The sequence below is a fragment of the Zosterops lateralis genome (assembly GCF_965231275.1).
Source record: "Zosterops lateralis genome assembly, chromosome: 5".
NCBI classification, from domain to species: domain Eukaryota; kingdom Metazoa; phylum Chordata; class Aves; order Passeriformes; family Zosteropidae; genus Zosterops; species Zosterops lateralis.
Window position 1 is genome coordinate 53184859 of NC_139766.1, and position 21117 is coordinate 53205975.

At 37.6% G+C, this 21117-nt stretch overlaps 1 protein-coding gene across 1 annotated transcript in view; it reads right to left on the bottom strand.

Moving 5' to 3' along the window:
* Nucleotides 1–21117, bottom strand: part of GRID2 (glutamate ionotropic receptor delta type subunit 2) — a 681673-nt gene that overhangs the window by 535034 nt on the left and 125522 nt on the right. The window contains exon 2 of the mRNA XM_083862309.1: nucleotides 9426–9581. Coding sequence (XP_083718435.1) covers nucleotides 9426–9581 — 156 coding nt within the window. The remainder of the gene's footprint in view (nucleotides 1–9425; nucleotides 9582–21117) is intronic.

Sequence of the window (21117 nt, forward strand, 5' to 3'; positions counted from 1 at the left end):
GAGAGAATGTTAACCGTTAGAACATAGGCAACTTTTTTTTTTTTAAATTCCTGGTAAGTCTGAATGGATTTCATTTTCTCAAAGCATTCGTCTTCTCTGTTCAGGAAACAAAAGTTTTCATGCGCTTTGTCATTGAAATGGCATTTGAGAAGTGCAAAAGTCTCTTCTCTTAGGGCAGCTGGTTTTTTCTGTGTTTGACAACTAATGATCATTTACTTTCAGCTCCTGGCATCCAACATTAGAGCAAGCTGCTCCCACATCTGGCTGCGCCTGGAACGGGGAGTTCACGCTCCCTCCCTGTGCCCGCCCTTAGCAAGGGCTGGCTATCACAGGGCTTGCCACTGAGACACAGCTTGCTACTAAAGACACATAATATTTCTGAAAAAGAAAGTAGCTTCTTGCTGGCTTTCTTTCCTGCACGAGGTCATGAAGGGATGGGAGGAACATAAATTGTTTACCTGTAACATGAAACTGCAATTTCTGAGTACAGCTCTCTGGTTCTCTGATGACCCAGCACCGTACATCATAACCCTCTTGTTGTGAAACACAGTGTCAGAAGACAAACCTCTGTAGGCTTTTACTCATTTAGCTGTGTTTTGTGGCCTGGCACTCTGGAGGATTCACTGTCATTCCCAGCTTTATTCCAGATGTCACAAGGCACAGCCATGACCTGGAGCCATATTTTCTGCTTTCAGCAATACCAGAAGAGCTGCAGCCACCCAGCACACTTGGACAAGCAAAGGTGCAGGATGTGAAAATGTTGCAAAGATCTACAAGTTTCTGGAGAAAATAAGCCCTTAAAGTAAACAAAATAACAAATACCAGCTGCCAAAGAAAATTAACTCAGCGATTTGGGATTGCTTAAGTATATCCCTGCTCAGCAAAGTCTTTAAGCAGGCACTTAATTTCCACATCAAGTTAAACCCCGTGTGTTAATTCTTTATACACTTACATAAAGATCCCAAGCCCAAACTCTCATTTGTGTCAACAGAACATGAAAGGCTCTGCAAGACTCTTGTGTCTATTCCAGGCTCAGAGTAAATGTTTTTTAACTACCATCAACACTACCTGTTTCATCTGCCCTCCGCAAGTGCTGCACTTACTGGCTGCATCCCTCATAGCAGCTTGGCTCACTTCAATATTCTTTCAGACTACAGAACGAAGAATTTCAAAAGACTGGATTTTAAGGGGAAAAGCAAGTTTCAGAAGAGCCTGAAATCACAGGAGCTAAAGGCCCACCGATAGTCAAAACGAATGAGCAGTAAAATCCCACAGCAGGCATCCTTTCAAAAAGATAACACAAAAGGTTATAGTTTTTCCAATATGATTAGTGTTTTAATAAAACTCTTCCTAGTTTCAACATCTGTCCTTGTAACTGCACTCTTTTGCTGAGATAATTTTTCATAAATTGATATTTAGTCAAAATTACTTGGTCGTGTACAATACAAAGGGTCTAAGTAAGAGGGAACCAAGCTAAAATATAATTAATTTCCCCATCTAAGAGAATGACCTTCATAATTCACTTCAGGCTTCACCTCCAGAGTTGTCATGGCTCATTTCCTCATTACCAAAATTAGATTTTAAAGCACTACTGTCCTCCATAAAGTACACTTTGTCTCTGGTTATACAGAGAGAGAGAGAGAGGGAGAGGGGACTACATTTAAAATTATTTGGAAGCACACAGATACCCCATTGCATCAAATACAGGCTGGTCTATTTACTAAGAATACAGTGACCAAAGAGCTAAAGCTCTTGCTAACAGCTAACAAAACCAGCTCACAAATGAAACAAAATAATTTTGAGACGAGAATGAAGAAGTGCAAGGAAGGCTCAAAAGGGAAAATTAAATTAAGAAATTACTTAATTAAAATTAATTAACTCTATTAACTTTTAGACAAGCACTAAAACAGATAGAGGCAGCAAGTACAGATCTGTAAAAGGAGTCAGATTCATGTTTGTACCTAACCTGTACAGTGAAACAAGGACCTGGTGACTTTCATTTAATTCATAGAATTTAGTCAGGAGAAACAGAAGAAAAATCTCCAAATAACATTGTGAGACGACTCAGGAAGACTCCGTACAGCAGAAAAAAAGCTGAATGAAGCAGCGCATTGCTTGGTAGTAGCCACAACCTGGCTGCAAGCTTGCAGGCTGTGAGGCCTGTCTGGGAATATACGTGTCTGGTTGGACAGTGATGATTGACTGTTCTCATGATTTTAGTGGACATTGCTTGACAAGAAGATGAGAAGGAAATCCAGATAAGGTGTCCATTACTTATTTATGGAGATTACTTTAGGGGACTGATAGCTCAGGGCGCTAGTTAAATAATTGGCATCTAGGAAGATGAAGCATCTCTCATTTACTTTGTCTCTATGCTTCTATTTGTTAAAATACCCCAAAAACCTCCAGGCACAGTGGCTTTAAACGTTTAAATGTACACTGATATTATTTAATCACATCACAATCTGCATAGCTCTCTTAAAAGTAAACCCCTAGCAGTGTGTCAGAGTACATTAACACAGCAGACTGAAGCTCCGTGCTTAATGTATGAAAACACACACTGGGCACTTGTGAACTGCAAGTGGAAACGTGTCTATTGCAAAATCAGAAATGATCCAATCTAGATTTAAAGTGTAAGTAGTGCAGAATAGCAGCCTGTCCAGCTTTTCCCACAGTAATGTGATAAAATTCACTCTGCACCTCACCATCAAAAGGCATCACACTTGTCCAGTGTGTATTTATTCATTTATTTGATCCACCTTTTTAAAAGGGGTTACAGGTTAATAGTCTCACAGTCACGTGCTTTTCAAGCAACAGTCTGGGACAGAAATTCTTTCAAGCCTATTAAAATTCCTGCCTGTCACTTGAAAGTGAAAGCTTTAAAAAAAAAAAAAAAGTCAAAATCTGCCATAAAAATTAAGTCAAGCAAAACTTGGCCAACCAAAAATGGCAAATGGCATCAGCATCAGGAAAAATCACTCAAATCACTCTTGCTGTTTTCAAGTCACAAGAGAGCCAGGGATGAGGGGTCGGGGGAAAGACCTCAGAGAGATGGTGTGGTAGGTAATGCAAACTCTGAAGCACCCAAGTCCTTGGTTTGATGTGTGGCCCGACGCAAACACCTTCAGTCACAGCGTTGCATTTTTTTGAATGCTGCAATGCAGCCAAGTGCAACAGGGGATGTTACCAGGTCTCCCAGCCACCTGAAGAAAAGTGGTTTCCATAGAAACACTAGTATTCTTTCCTTAAACCACAACAAACACATGCAGCATTCAGAAAGTGTACATTCAATGAGGTTTAGGCGCTCTGGGAGACAAAGTGGGTAACAGCACCTGAAGGATGCCAGGATCTCGCCCTAGCCTGCACTGGAGTAAGGCTCTTTCTTTCCTCCCCTCTCGGGCTGAGCAATTTGGAAAACCTACTAGAGAGAAGGCTCTTCAACCACCATAATACCTAAGCCTAATTTCTCACTTTGTTTAAGCTATCCTGAAAAAAGTGATTCTTGATAGGCTAATTTTTTATTTTTATTTTTTTAAAGTGGATTTGGGGAAGTTTTTTGAAGCTGAATACAATTTTCATCTTCAAGTATCTGAAATTCTATTGCAGTTTACAGCTGCGAGAGTTCGCTTTCAAACTGCAAACAAAGATAATGGAAGCTGTCTTACAATTGAAGGAAGCCTTACTACAGAAAGAATTAGGAACTAGAAAACATTGGGCCTCAAAATCCGAAGGCTGGAGAGTGATGGAAGTCTTAGAATTACTGCATCAGCTGTACCATTCTGAGGCCTTTTTGAGAATAAATATGACCTCCTTTTACAGCCTCCAGTATGTTCTGAGTACATTACTTCCGGGCAAAGAAAGGTCACAAGAGCTTTGAAATTGTTGCTGAAAATGTGTTAAATGTGCGTCCTGCTCATCCTAAACTAAGCCTCTATGATATATCCCTTTTATCCCTTTTCTAGTTCCATCAGTGCTCTCTCTTCCCTTCTCCCTGATCTTCTCCCATGCAACCACTGCCTTCCCAACTGTCAGGATGTTATCACCAGTGTAGCAAGATCTTTTTTCTTAAGCTGTCAACACTTGGACTCCCATGGTGCATTTATGCAGACTGGAGATCTGGTTGATTTTGTGTTGTTAGCAAGACTTAAATGAGAAAAAAGCCTGTGTAAAGGAGTAGGCTTCTCACCCAGAACCTCGAGAAGAGAACAAAGTGCTGCAACTGCTAGTACATTATGAGAAAGCACAGAGGACAGTAATTCAAAAAAATCTCCTGTTGTATTATCTGAAGTGGTCATGATAGAAGCAATTTGCAATTGCAAACACTTCCAACATTTCTTGATTGTACAAAGGAGTTTTATATCATTATTGAAATGCTTCTCCTCCTCTTCTTTCTTGACATTCTATAGTTCAGACCCTACTTGATTTTTTTTTCCTCCTCACTATATCTTTCTGCATCAAAATCCATTTTATCAGGAAATAAAGCAAATCAGAAATGAAATGGAGGGGCAATGAAGAAGTTCAACCCTGTAAAGGTTTAATCTCAAGCTGAACATGTACTGGTTAATAAACAGCACAAGGAAGGCTGAGAAAGATCAAAAAGTAAGTGACACAAAGTGAAAGAAAGTTTAGCAGTCCATGAAAACTGTGGATTTAAACAGATTTCTACAGTGATCAGAGAAATGGGAAAGGACAATATTATTACATTTGTCTAGTCCCAAAGGCCAAAGCAGATGTATCCATCAGGTTGTAATTTCTGACCATAAAACTTTGCAGAATAAAATCCTGCATGTGACCTTCATACATACTGCTGCCCTACAAACCTCTGTTGCTCTACAGCTGAATCCCATTTAGTTATGACTCACTGCCTTATTTACTTCACTGATCACAATAAGCTTTCAAAAGCCATTACGAAGGCTTGAGTTGGTGTCTGTAAGCATACTCTGGTGACTACCCTGAATGACAAAAAGGTTGGGTTAGAAAAAAAAAAGAGAAAAATAAGCCTCACATATATGTGATTACAATAGGAAAAAGGATACAGCAAAGTTAATTTCAAACAGCATCAATCAAATCTATTTGTCACATGTCATAGGTAACTTATAGAAGAAAACATTGGATTATTATAGAATTATTATTCAAGATAAGTAAAATGTGATATTGTCAAAAGAAAAAAAAAAAAAGTTAGGAGTAAGGTAAGAAAAACCCCACCAGCACTAAATGAAAATAAAGTGTTTGCCATGAGGTTAAAACATTGCCAAAGGATCTCCAAGGACAACACACATCTTTGGCCAAGCTCTGACTACTTTCCAGATGCTGTGGATGCCTCAAGCACTGCAAATTCCTGCAGAGTTTGCTCCATAACTCTGGGTGTGCAAGTGGAAATGGCAGCATGGGGGCTGAGGTAACTGTGCTGCTCAAGGACGTGTATCAGCACGAGCCAAAGTCTTACCTCTGGTCCAAGTTACCAAAGCCACCCCTTCCCTCCACTTGCCACAAAAATGCAAAGGCCATTACACATTTTGTATCAGTCATTCAGCTCCTGTATAGCCATACGATTAATGATAAAGTGAGGACTGGAGGAAACAGCAGGCTCTGAACCATAAAATTAAAGCTTTAATTATTAGTGTATTGATGTAAGCACTAGCATAATAAAACTAACAAAGATAAGAGAACAGAGTGATTTTCTGACAAACAAGAAAACAAGTGTTGTATTTATTTCAACCAAATTTCCCAGTGAAAGAAAAAAGAATTCATTGAAAAGAAATAGAGAAGCATGTCTTTTATAAAAAAATAATTACAGTTTAGGTATATATAGAACTCAAACCCTTTTGAAGGCCTGTCCCACCCCTATTTAAATACTGCTGTAAATTGGAGTCTCACAGGAAAGGAAGTAAAGATTTCACTGATATATATTATTAGCACCAGTATGGATATGGATCATAATTCCTTGTTTCATAGTGCTAAATCACTGCCTAGCTACCATGCAAGACCTGACTATCCCTACTTCTTTCAACGTCTATATACAAAGAAATCTTAAAATTTCTGCTTTTCCTTTGTGGTACCCGACATGAACACAGCATAAAAAAGCCAGACACAGTATTATCCCTCTCTCAATCACACAAGCACACAAATATTTTGAGACACTGCACAGGAGAGTACTCTAAATATTGTGAAGTGTTTTATCTTGAAGAAATGAAGAGACAAAGGAACCTGCCATGTTGGACATTTCCACAGGTGCCACTGTGACAAAACTCAACGACTGGGCTGCAGCTTCCACAAGGGCATGGGATGAATCACACTTGCTGTTGGCCCTTTCTGTGGCCAACAGAAGGGAAGACTAATTTTCGTAACTTAAAGAATTTCACCTCCTGTTTCTGTGCACTAGAACATGCCTATAAATGGTCCCTGAGGGCACTTCCAGTGGTATTATGGGGCATGCCATTCACTGGTCTTCTAGGATAAAAACACTCGGCTTTGCTATAGTATCATCCCCCCAATCAGAGCTGCTAAAGAGATGCCCTAAGGTACAAGTGGAAGGGCACCATAATAATTCATAAAAACAGATTGAGAGGGAGGAACACAGTACTGCACAGCTGGCAATCCTCTCAAATTATTTATCTTTACATCCCCAAGTCACTATGAAGTGTCTGAGTATTTCTGCTCACATTGTTTGGGAGTTACTTGCCAATTTCACTAGTAAAGTGAAATAAAATAAATTATTCAGGCTGTCCATTACTGCATCATTATGAAAAAGAGCTCGGTATCTAATGTCTTGTCTCATGAGGTCTTTGCTCATGACTTCTTGGTTTTTTCAAATTCACAGTCCTAGGCAAATTCTTTATCCTTCTCTATTGACTGAAAAGGATAATTCAGACAAATTTAGACCAATTTTAGATCAATTTAAAGCTATGATAATGGATCTAATGCTTTAAATAAGCATTTTACACCAAGCATTAAAAGTTGGGGGTTTTAAAGGCTCTTCTGTAGTTTATACAAAAAGAAAAAAGTCAGAGCCTTAAACTCCAGATATTCCAGTCTAAAACAAAACAAAAAAAAAACTTCAAGCAGTTTATACAACAATAATTAAAACAAGAAAATAGAAATTAAATGAATACTATATTTTTTGAACATTTAGGCTCTGCTTGATAGGATAGGCCACGGACCTCAGACTAAGTGGTGTTATGATTCTAAAGAAAGCATCATGCTTGCATGAAAAAAGCAAGTTTGAGAATACATTGAAAAATATGATATTTAGTCTTATTCTAGTATTTCTTTTACAAATAAAAGACCAGAATGGTCTGAATGTTTAAATGAACCTTTTTTCCCGGTGTGTAGTACAGTGCATTTTTGCTCAGCATTTATCCAAGTTACCAACCATGGCAATATGCCACTTTTGCCAATATGTGGCAAAAATTAGAGTGGTTCCCTTCCCTGCTAGTAACACTTATAAGAAATACAATTAAGAGCAAGGGATGAGTGGTACAGAGGTACAGAGAAAAGGAGAAAGGCCAGAAACTGGTGGAAAGTAATCGAATTCTTACAGCCTCTGCCTGCATTCAGTTAAAACAAAACACATTAACTGTGGTAAAATATTTTAACAAGCCAAGTATCACCAATACATACATGCGAAAGATTAAAATCTTTGTTCTTCACTTGGATTATTCCAAACAAAACACAGGGGCCTCTTAAAAGATAAGGAATACGTTATTTGCTACGCATGTAGCTATATTTGACCGTGTATTTACAAGAAACAGCTTTTACTGGAAAATATTGAACTCATCAATATCATAACAGACCTTTCACCTCTCCAACAGATGGTAATGAAATATATGTCAAATCTGCTTCATTCACATTTCAAATGTTGACTATACTTGCAACAATGACAAACACAACTTTTGCATAAAGTAATAACTGAATATTGAAATATTGGGTCATTAACTCCTTTGGAATATTCTACTTTACTAGGCACTCCTAGTTTGTCTAAGTTACAATTAAGGTATTTAAAACATAATTTCGTGAAATAGTTAGCAACTACACCACCACAATGATATGGGAAATTAATTGCTAAGTTTCAGAGTTAATTAATGCTAAACACAGAGCATCAGCTACCATTATCCATCCCGGATTCTTAAATAAATAAATAAAAAGAAAAAGGCTTAAATACTAACAACATAGAAAGCATCTTTAAAAGATTGAGCTCACTTACTCATTTCCCCCTCTGAATTCTAAAAGTATCAGGTAGTTACAGGTTCTATGCTAGCCTTAGATTGAAAGAGATGGAAGTGATTCTAACTGGAATATTTTCAAAATCACATCATTTCCTGCTTCAGCCCTATCAAGCACAGACTGCAATTCTTCTCATTACACAGATCGATCTACTTGTAAAACTTAACTGAAGAAAGTGCTAAATTAATAAATTCTCAAAAATTAAGAGCGTCATTAGTAAAAAAAAAAAAAAAAAAACAAACAACAAAGTAAGCATTAAAAGCTTTTTCATTAGTATTGCCTTGTCAATAATCCATTGGAACCAAACCTTCAATTTCACAAATATTGAAGCAAGTAATTGCATATTTCCCTTAAACCTCAAGTGTCAATACAGAGCCAATAATGATATACAAAACCATCAAGATTTAGTTTTGTTGTTAAGTTTACTAATATACCTACAAATAAATAACTTTGGCATCTCAGGAAGAAGTTAGTGTGCCAGAAGAGCAAAGAAATCACAAATGCTTCAACCCCAAATTTGAATCCTCATTTCCTAAAGACCTCTCTCCCCATCTTTCCAGGAAACTTCTCAGTCACACCAGTGATTTCCTAATCCAGCTCAGAAGGATTTCAAATATTATTTTCTCTTACCATCCTGCCACTATCAAAGGAGTTCAAAGCAATGTCATCATCCCTTGTCCAGTAATTGCGGAAAGACACAAAGGACAGGCTGAGAACAAAATCATGTTGGACACAGACAACTTTCTGAATCATCAGGTTCTCTCTAATCCCTCCTCTAAAATATGTAACTTTTCCAGGTGTGTGGGCTGAAAAGGTTATCCACACAACAACCTATGTTTCCCAACAAATTGCCATTAGTTGCACAAAATCAAATCAAAAAGTAGTAGGAAGTAGTCATCATTTTGACAAGTAACTTCAAAACAGCCTGGAAAAGAGAAAAGATGTAGGCAAAGTGTGTCTGACTTCTTTATCACATTTCAACAGCCTATACATAGAAAATGGATAAAAGCTGACTCTGTTACTGTAAGTCACTAGAACCAACACAAACTAAAGCAGCTAAATCCAAACCTAAATGCTTTTTTTGATATTTCATATTTAAAAAATGCCAACAAAAACAACAAATTCCCATTCAGGAAATTCAGGGTAATACTTTGTATGTCACTGCAGAAACAACAGCAGGAAATCTCTTTTATTTATCCTACCTTCTTGAACTGCCTGGAAAGGATTGTTGCCATCCACAAATGTCACTGAACACGTGATTTTCTCTGTTTGTAAGATTTCATCATTCTGATTGAGATCAGCAACTGCCATGCGAAAAACTTCCTCATCTTTTTTGGCAGATTCATCAAAAATCGCTCCTGTGGAGGAAAAAAAGAAAAAGAACAAAAAAATCACTTTGCGCCTTTCACCTGCAGTATCCCAAAGCATTAATCATAAACACTTTAGACTTTTTTTGCTAGAACATCATGCATTCCTCCCTCCATAAGAGCAGTTCTTTCTATATAGAGCCCCAACATTGCTTCACAATATACAAAATTCTTACATTTTGACATAATCTAAGACAAAAATTGTAGGGAAGCATTGATTCAAGCTAGAAGTATCGGGGAAACTAATTAGGCACAAAGCAAATGATCTGTGTAAGAACATGGCTATGAAATGAAAAATTAAGTTTCTTCCAAAGGTGCTATTTATATTTTCTAATTGTCAGTAGAGATGATGCTGAATGTAGATCCTGGCCCACTGTAGTCATTCAAAATATTAAAGTTCAAACAGTGGGAGACGAAGACTAAAAAGGTAGCAGCACAGGGAAAATTATATAGAATTGACACCCATGATCAACATACAGGTCAGCAGCCAATATAAATTATTTCAGCTATAATACGTCTAGGATTTGCAAAACAACAATTCCAGCTAATTGCCTGACTCTTGAAGTCAGTAAGTTAAATTTAAATGGTTAATTAAAATAAGTTATAATTTTATAAATCTCACAGAAAGTTAATGTTCTGCCTATTTCTTCAAAACATTTAAGCAGAATATTATAAACAGGGAACCAATAAACTCAAGAGGAGCTGGCAGAGCAAGAGTGCCCAACTCTCTTTTAGCCAGTTATTCAGATGTACTGAAACAGAATTCCAAGACTAATCCAGGGGTTAAGCTTTTCTTTTCTTTAAATCATAGCATCATCACTTTTAGCATCGCAAATTTCTTATCATTTTACACTTGCTTTTTGCATGACCTATTTATCCAGAGACGGCTCCAATTACAGTATTACAGTCCTATGACAAATGGTAGATTGTTTGAAACCTTAAAATCGAGGCTATTAGATTTTCAAGCACCTTTAAAGCTTTCCATTCCAGGCAGTAGGTTAGAGAGACAGAAGGGCTGCTTCAAAACCAGACTTTAGAAAACTGTGTTTATTTATTCATTCTCGAGTGTCTGTTGTCAATACAGAACTCAGCTAAGGCAGTGAATGTGTCAAGGCAAACAAAAACAGAAAATGCTGATCACTAATGGCTGCAGGTAAGCATCAGCAATCAGTGCTGGAAAGAACTGAAAATGATTCATTTAGAGGAAATGGCTACTTTAAGGTACATAAACTTCATACACAGTGTTTGCTGTGTTTTTCCCACTGACCTGCAACACTCATCTCCCTGCCAGCACCACTCATCCTTCATGAGCATCATCTTTTCCTACAATCTGACCACTTTGACTCCAGCATTTTCCCTCCTGAAGCTCCTACCATCTGGAACAGCTGTTCTTTACCTCTCCACCTCGTTCACCTGTCATCTCTGTGCAAATCTCAGTTGAAAACATTCATTTTTCCCCTTGCCCCCATTCCATTTTCCCTTGTTTTATTTAGCTCCACAAAGCAAAGCTGCACATGGCCAAGAACACACTTGGTATGCAAGATGCTACAAGCCCTGTCTTCTCCACAAAGCAGCTATTTGTGGATACATGTAGCATTTAAGGGGACAAAAAACTGTGTCCAAGACATATCCTAAAACATGTTTCTTACCTCATGGAACTCAAATCAAGCCCACATAGGCTTCACTTGAGGGTTACACCTATACTGATAATAATGAAATAGCCCTGAAAACACTCCAAGGAAGGATTCTACATGGCTACACAGTAACAAAGGTAAAACTAAGGCGGGAAGCGGGGGGGGGAAATGGGAAATAATTACAGTAATCAGTCAAATTCTATCCCAGAAGAGTAATTCTGTCTCAATTGCTATACTGTAAAGAAGTGAACATACACAGATTTCAGGCACACACACGGGGCAGCTGTCGACTTTGTTGCAGAACAGCATGGCAAAACAAAGATCTTCCAGCCCACACTGCAGAGTACAGCTTCTTATTCAACAAATGGGAAATACCATCTTAAGTCTGGCTTGGTCCTCAAAATAATCCAGGTCATTTACTGAGTAGGGGATACAGCAAAGTCCTACATAACTAGGACTCTTTTGTATGTGCTGTCATAAAAATCCCCTTCAGCACCTTTGCCCTTGCACTGGGCAACTGAGGGCTGCTGCCAGGATAATCCTGCACTGATGAATCCATCCAGGTCCTCAACAGCTGAACTTTCTTGACAATCTTGTCTTTCACACACAGATATTTGTAAGAAACTCCTATACTGCTTCTCCAGTTTCTCAGCCTGAAACAAACCCTACCTCTGGCAGCACCTGAACATATAAGGGCCTGGGTTAGATCAAACTCCATTCTGTTTGCACAAATTCTGCTCTTTCTCCCTTGAGTACAATGCCCTCCGCTTTTGCTCTGACCACTGCTTATGGTTTTATGGCTCCATATTTCAGATGCAATTTTTCCTATAACCAATACTGTATTTGACATTTTAAAGAAACTCTCTCACAAGAACAACGTCCCACATATTCTAGCATAGGAGTATCTTCATAAGTAAAACACATAGATACATAGGTGAATTGAAAAAAAAAAGTTCTAAACATAGTTCGTGTCTGAGCAGCCAATAGAAATTAGATTGTTTTCCTTTAGAAATTCAGGCCTAATTCATACCTAGAGTCTCTAACTTCTCTACACAAAAAGCCATTTAAGATATAATAAAGATTACTCTGTTCCTTTCAGGAGATGGCAGTGCACAGCAGCACATGCATTACACTTTCAAGCAGTGATAAGAGAAATTTTATTACATAATTGATTCGCAAAATTTAATTTCAGTTGTTATATAAAATTGAAAACCTAAAACAAAAAAAAAAAAAAAAAAGCCAAAGCACAAAACCCCTGAATCATTTTTACATTGTTACTATTCCCATATATATACATAATTTTATGTCCCTGTTTCAGCTGTTTTTTATGTGTCTATGTATCTCTCTGCTACAGAAGGGGTGGAAGAGGTATTACTTTTGCTTGTTTTCTAAAAGAAAAACCACCTCAATGAAAAGATGGAAGAGATTGTTTGGACAGTACTAACATTGCTGGAATATTTTCCTTTCACTGTCATTTCAGGACTTTTCCTCTAGTTTACAATATTGATCTTTCTGATATGAAAGAGGTACATCACAGTTTTTACCTCTAGCTCAATATGCAACCTTTAACTTAAGGTTAACTTTAAGGTTAACTTAAACCTTATGAATGAGGTATGATATTTTCTTGCCAAGGCCTGAAGTCTGGAAGCTTCTGTTCTTCTTAGTGTATTCTTCAACATACTGTCATTCAACCAAGTCAAATAACACAAATTAAAAAGTAAAGGGTATCAGACTTGAAAATTACTTCCCTAGTGAGACCTACATTCTCTCTCATTTCTTCATGTAGAGCTGGAAATGAGAGAACTGGGATGACCACAAACTTACTTGGTGTACATGTCTAGAATGAACTCTTTTGGCCATAAGAAAAAATTTTTGCAGAAAGTAATAAAAGCTGAGAAGGAATAGAAAATTATTTTTATAGATACTGTAAGGCATTCACTTTCTAGAAAAATGATGCAACAACACTATTTACAAATGGAGAAAATCTTCAAAATCATACAAAAGTAATGCTGTTCATTTCTCTTCCAGCCCCGCTGCTTGTCTCAGCTGTAAGTGGCCCCACACTAAACATGTCATTTCTAACTATGCTCAAGGAGCACTCCCATGATTGCATCAGGAGCCAACATGCTGACACTGCAACAACTCTGCACCAGTTTCTCCCTCCTATTTTATTAGCATGTCATTACTTCCAGCTTTACTTCAGAATCTGGATGAGGACAGCACAAACGTAATTCTCTCCTGCCTTTTTAAAAACCCTCAGCACATTAATATTATGGTGTGGTTTAGCAGAAAATTCTTTGCATTTAACTATCGCATTTGCACTCAGCCATGCCACCAGAAATCTGTCATTTTAAGTTAATGTAGACCAAATCAGAGAAATGCTCAATAAGTTCAGATATCGATAACATCATTAGAATGGCTTTTCAAAGACCTCTTGCCCTACTGATCCACGCACACACACACAAAAAAAATAATCCAAATTAGATATTATCAGCTATTTCTAGAGTGATTTGAGCAGTCTTATGGAATCAGTCCAGAAAACAAAAATGTGAGAGAACTGTGTTGTGACTGCAAGGATGAAACGGGAAGATATTTAAACCATTGTTCGTCTTTCTATCAACTAAGAAAGGACAAAGTCCACTGCTTGAAGTGTTCTTAAGTGCTATAATTTTATTACATATGAAAGTGCAACATTTCTGGATCTCAGTAGCCCATATAAGTCTCAGAAAATTAAGTACCTTATTTCAAAGGCCACATGGCTTAAATGCCACTGTGAATTGAGGTCACAGTTCAATTTCAGTGCATGTTTGATTTTCACCTTCTAACATTGCACAGAGCCCCCTCACCAATAAAAACCATATATGCTTTGCCCAGTAATTTAATAGTTCATTCCAGGAATGTCTGGAGAGAAGAGGAAGAAAATGGGAAAGTCTACATAGAATTTTTTTTGAGAGATTATCTCATGTTCTTAGCAGCTCCTGATTCTATGATAATTCTTTGTGCCATTGATATTGCCAACTTTTTCCAGTGTCTGAATCCAACTCCACTGTATTTTCTCAACTGCTGCTATTGAATTATTATTCTGAATGAGGAACTTAACACTGCTGCTGGGAGAAGGATGGCCATGCTGTTAATGCTCAGAACTGGAAGCTGAGAGTGTTGACTTTCCATGGCAGATCTCATCTGAAATGTCCTTCAGATATATGAGCTCATTGCCACAGGGGTACAACCCCCCAATATCAAATAATCCTAGGAAAAATTAATTTCTAGAAGCCTAAGATTGGAATTTGAGATCCTCAGATATGCTGTAGAACCAAATCTCACATTATTTCTAGGCCATGTGAATGTCTAGTTGGGAGAATTTGTATCAAATCCATTCATTTTTAACTATAGCAGCAAATGCCTGGGTATATTGCATACTGTCATGTCTGATTTACTGAATACATGCATACAGCTTTAGTAGGCCAATTATAATGGTATTATTGTCAACAACAACAAGAGGAACTGCAGGAATTTTAGATGGGGGCTGAAGTAATGTAGAAATTTAGGAAGCCACATACAGAGACCTTGCATTGTGCATGCAGCTCCCATTATTGTGGTATTCAGCCTGCACACATACAACTGGAACCTAAATTTCACTGTGACACATTTAGAGCTGCTGTTAAGCTTCACTATTGACCAATAGGCAGCTGAGTACGTGCAATCGCATCTTGATTTTGTCAATGAAGAGAAAACAGCCCGCTTTGCCTTTGCCTTTTAAGTTGACTAAGTTTTAGAAACAGCATAGCAAGCTTAATTTTGTCATTGCAGCATAGAGGCAGTTGAACTCCTCCACCTCCCATACCAGGAGGGAGCTCCCAGCAGATGCGTCCAGAGCCACCTGGCACGTCAGGCTGCGGATGCCAAGCCCAGCCCAGGGCTGTGTCACTGAGCCCCATGGGGACCAGGGCTGCCTCACCCGGGGCCAGAGTGGGGCTTTGGCTCAGGGCACAGCCAATCCTGTGCATCTGGAATCATCGGCCTCCCCAGAGCCTCCTTGCCCTGCACCACAGGGATCTCACCACCAGCATGCATCTAGGTCAAGCTGAAATTTTCAAAAACACTACTTGTTTGTTCATTTTAATTTTTCAAGACTTTCACAGCTCCCATGATGATGTTAAAAGAGACAGCAGGGTAGGCTGAGGAGCACCTGCACCACCTCCTTCTGCAGAGAAAGTAATGTCTCCATGCCCACCAAATTGTAAAGGTAAGATTTGTCTTCCTGCTTTATATATCTCTTATTTTAACAAGCACAATAAAGATATTGAGCAAAACATTAGTACATACCTTCCACTATTTATCATCAGACTTATAACAGAAAATTAAAACAATCAGCTTAAGGGAATCTATTTGCCAACACTAAACCTACACATATGTATGGAAGTTCTACTTATTACTTTTAGCAGCACAGATGAGACCAGAAAAGACTTTCCTATAGTTTCTTGATTACCACTGACACAAGACTGATCAACTAAGAGAGGCATCAGGCCTACTGTAATTTTTTAATGACTTTTGTAAAGGTCTGCTTCTCATAGAGAAGAGCGGGTATTTTCCCAGACCATGAGCAACGCCTGTTTCACTAAGCTCAGCAGCACTGGGCATACATTACATATATCTGTGTACAGATCACTGCTATCTCCAGAATTCATTCCTTAAATAACAGCAACTGTGCCCATTTTTAATGCAATGAAGAAAAAAAGGGCAGCAGCAAAATTATTAAATACAAGGTCTAAAGCTAATCAGAATATCTGGGGGTGGAAAAAACAAAACCCACTCCAAAACAAAACCCCCTACATTTTTTTCTAGGCAAGTGATCCTCCCTCTGAATCTTGCCATCTAGTTCTGCAGTCTGGTGTATGTATATAAATTGTACATTACTGGTGTTAATAAGAGAAACTACCCTTTTAGCTGGACACAGGGATTAAAGAGCTGGACTAGAGAGTGAAAGCTTTCCTTGTTCACACCAAAGTTTAGCAAATGCTTTTTGAATGTACAAATCTAAATTAAGGTATATGAATAATCTCTCTCAAAAGTTACATTTGGAAACAACACTCTGCTGAGTTTCATACAATGCTTCCAACTTTGTGTGGCACCACTTATCCAAATCACTGCAAAAGATACCTCTGGAAGCTACCCCATAAAAACACACAGTCCATTTCTGTTCCTTTTATAAGCACTTAACCCATACTCAGATCAGCTATATGACTGGAATATCACAGAAGTGATAAAGCAATTCTTTTCCTTTACTGTTCTCATTTTCTAAGTTGAAATATTTGAAACAGAGCCAAATAAGGAATTTTACAGGTGTCTAAATCTGGAAAATTGCTAGAGGCAAAGTCTGAAATACAAAGAAAGTCAGAAAAGTGCAGTTATCATCTAAATAAAGAAAAATCTCTCCATTCTTCTGCCAAAACATGGTTGGTTTTCAGTGTCCCAATCTCAAGTAAAACAACTGATACAGTTCTGCTTGGCATTGAAGACTGTTATTTGTTTCAAACTATTTGACTTCGGGAGAGTATCCACTGTATTACACCTTCTCCTTTTTGTTATCTCTGGAGTACACCAACCAAGCTCTGGAAGAATGGTGGGTTGACAGTTTCACAAACTAAATGAAGACTCCACTTTTTAAGAATTTCTGAACAGCTTTACATGCAGTGAGAGCCAATGCTTCAGGTATTGTATGTCACACCTACAAATTATAAGGTGATACTGAACTTCTAGGTAAGGTGGGACACAGGCCTGAAGGTATAGAATCAACTGTCTTTGCATTGCCTTAATTTAATTTCAATATGATGGGAGGCACTTTGGGGGTCAGCTCATCTGCACACAAATAGGTTATGGAGTTCTGTGGAGCTCAGGAAGTTTTGAAAATTACTGCTCTGACAGTTTGCAATACCAGAATACCACTGGATATTTTTTTCTGCTTAATTCTACCACAACATTGTGGACACACATAAGTGTCATTGGGAATTATGTTCACATTTGGAAAGAACAGACTCTAAGATCTTATCCTCCTTATTTACACTGTCTGTCAGGCACATATGCACAACCACGAACTCCTTCCAATCACCACTGAATTATTTTAAGCTCATCCTGACAGATATTGCTAATTGTTCTCAAGTTCTAAACCATCATTTTACACTTATATTTAATGTAGCAAACGGTACAATTTGTCAAAATCATCTGCTGAATCTTGCTAATCTCATTTAAAAACAGCTGTCATTTGCCAGTCCCTTTTTCTGATGTGTTATTGTTGGCTACCAAGTACAAGAAAGAGAAATACAGAGGGAGAGAAAGGCAAAACATTGCGGTCCTACCAAGAAATGCACTTCATAGGACATCATGAATTAGAAGGGACACACAAAGTTCAACTCCCAGCCTGGGACAGTCCAGCCCCAAAATCACACCATGAGCCATCTATTTTGATAGGTTTTCTTTCCTATGCAACATGTAATCAATGGCATCTTAAGAGGAAAGCCTAGAAAATCTCCAGATAAGTAATAAAGTCCCTTCTCAATTGCTCGACATTCTCATTAACTTAAGGGGTCCTGAAGTAGAAAAGGAGTGTAAAAACTACTATATCAAAGAAATAACAATTGACATAGACCTTGTTTTTCTTTTTAAGAGCCAATTAATTGATTATTCAAATGAGCCACAAAGAATTTGTTCCTGCAGATCGAAAAGTGCTGCACAAGCACCTGTAGGAGCACTGGAGATCACTAACTACTTTTGTAAATGCAGCAGGGCACAATAATATCATCATATAAACAATACATTTTATACACAATGTTACCTTTCACAGCATAAGAATTAAGATATCTTCTGTGCACTGTTCCACTCTAAACTTGATGTGGTGATTAACTACAGTGATAATATCTTCACATTCATTATGCAACAAATGAGCTGATAATAATGAGAAGCTTTTCATGTATTCTATCAGATCCATAACTATCAAGTTAGGGTCTAGCTGTGAAAAACATCTGGTTTTGTAGATAGATTTGCCATATTATTAATACCCCATATAGAAAGTTAATGTGATGATCATAAATTTACAGAATAGTATCCACATTCTTGAAAAAAGAATATTAGAAAACAACCCTATAACATATACTCAGAGCTTTTTTAAAACCAGAGCAAACACTGATTTGATGCACTATTTCATCATTTTATTAGCCCCTACCTGTTAATGGAAGAATACCTTACAAAGCATCAACAAGGCTGACAGACACACCCTAAAAAATAAATCTCCTAAAGAGTTAAGCATTTATCATTGCCTACTCTCTCCCACTCTCATACTTGTTGCTCTGCCTGTGTATGCAATTCTGCTTTGCGATTTTTGAAAGACAAACTAATGCTTTAATTAATCAAATGATGCAGACTGCGAGGTAGAGATGGAGAGATGATTGCTGCCAAATCATTTCTTTATGACATGAGGCAGCTGCAGCACCTCACTCCTGTAGCAGCTGAACTTAGTGGAGAATGAGATTCCCAATATGCTGGAGATGTTGCTGAAACACAAACATACGCCTGTGAACACACACACAGACGTGAAAGTGCAAAGATTGGAGCGTGAGGTTTTTCTGGAGGGCATTTTCCCTTCCTATTTTACTTGGAAATTCCACAAGCTTGTTGCTGCAAAAAGTTTAATCATTTCATGGAGTACAGAAGCCTGGCTTACAACACAAATACAGGTGTTGCCACTAAAGATTGCCATTCAGAGGGGGTTACAGGAAAAAGAGACTGTTTCTTGAGTACCTCACAATGTACAGTTCAGCCTGCTATTCCCTCTAAAAAAATAAGACAGAGGTGCTGAGTTCATCATGCCACAAAATGGTTTGGGTTGGAAGGGACCTTTAAAGCCAAGGGCAGGCACAGTTCTCACCAGATCATGTTGCTAAAGCCCCCATCCAAACCAACCTTGAATATATCCAATGATGAAGCATGCACAACTTCTCTGGGTACCACAGAAATACAGACAGATAGATTTTTAAAAGCAATATTTTTAAAGGTTATCTGATACACTATGCAGTGATATGAATGCCATGGTTAAGAACTAAATAACACAGGGAAAAAAGCAGTAATGAGAAACTGTTTTATGAGCCCTACTGAATATGCAAAGGCAGACTCTGAAACTAATCCTTTTCTTAAACAGCTTTGCTATTCTGCTGGAGGAGAGATATTCAGCAATTTTACGCATAAACATGGCATTAGAATGGAAATGGGAGCAACCAAACAAATTAGTCCATTTTCTTGCAAGACAGGACAGGACGTCTTGTAGAGGGCAATTTACATTCCAGTTGAAAATTAACACATGTAACTTCTTGCATTTGTTTCACAAACAGTAACAAATCTGGAAGCAATCTGTTTCCATGTTCAACACAAAAACCACATCCAAAACTGCCCCAAGAAATAGCCACTTTCCAAAGAATGGTAGAAATACCCTGTTTCTACAAAAATGGTTCTTATTTACTTCTCAGTACATATTAAACACAAACTGAACTGGTATTACTCCTCTTGATTATATTTTTTTTTTATCATTTTGGCAAAAGGACAACCCATGTGGCTCTGAAATTTTCTTTGTAAATATTCATGGCTATGGGCTCAAAGCGCCTTCATGATCAAGGATGCTGAATACTTAAATTCTTTGTTGCTTTCTATAGAAGACGGTGCCATATCATCTTTGTACTTCTTATTCAAATTTGATAGAATATTTTCTACTTTTCCAACTCATCATTTACATGTGTGCATAAAAAAACAGATTCTCAGAAAATCTCTCAGACATGCTGACAAAATTTTTATTTCAAACATTTCACCCAATAAATTATTGTAATGATGTTTCCATTTTTGAACAGGCAAAATAAGACATGGAGAGTAAGAAAAAGTTAATGTTATCTAACATGAAACACACTGGAATATGACCAAAAAGTCCTGCTTTAAGTTTCTTCAACTCTCTGCTGCAATTTAACTACACCCTTTGTTTTAATAACTCTACAGTTCTTCAGAAATACAAAGCTCTTTGAAAATTCACTATTACATGAAATGTCTGTGAATTTACATTTCCCAAAGCCTCACTGCAAGTCAATTAAAAGCCCAAGTTCTGATAAAGAGTAGTTTTCAGAGTGCTATAAATGTGCATACTTATTCTTTTTTAAATCAAGACAGGGTTTCTGATTTTAAGACAGAAACTCTGAAAAATGAAGAGCAGGTGTTTCTTCCACTGGCTTCTGTAATGTCAGCTTCCAGGTCCACAGCTGGAATAAACTGTAATCTGCCCAAGATCACAAATATTTTTGAGAAACTACCCCGGCATCAGTTTTATCTTTTTTTTCATGAGAGCTAGAACTATGTATCTGGTTTAAGTTATCACCTGTCAAGAACAACTTATAAAAAGCAAGTGAATAATTACTTACCCATTTTAGAGATTAAGCAATATTAAGCAGATGTGGAGTGACTTGTTCAGACACTCCATAATTAGTTGCCTGTCAAAATTAGAAGAATCTAATAAAAACCTGATTATTCAAAAGAACCTATCTTTATTTCTATCGCTTAACACATATAATCTTGGAACACTGATATTAAAATAACAGTAAGTATGCTATTATTATAGCTCCCACTTTTTCTGAAAATTTCATGAGAAAAGAGATTTAGTTTGCCTTTTTTTTTTTTTGGGTGAAGAGTTTTAGGAGCAGAGGTTGTAGGTTTTGGTTTGTGTTCTTGGTTTGGAATTTTATTGCCTTTTTTTTTACTGAAGTGGCTCTGCACTGAAGGTGACAAAAATGTGTTAAATGTCTTCAAGATAATTCTAACTTGAACAGACTTGAAGTCAAGTAACCTAGGCAAAGCTTTCTTTTAAA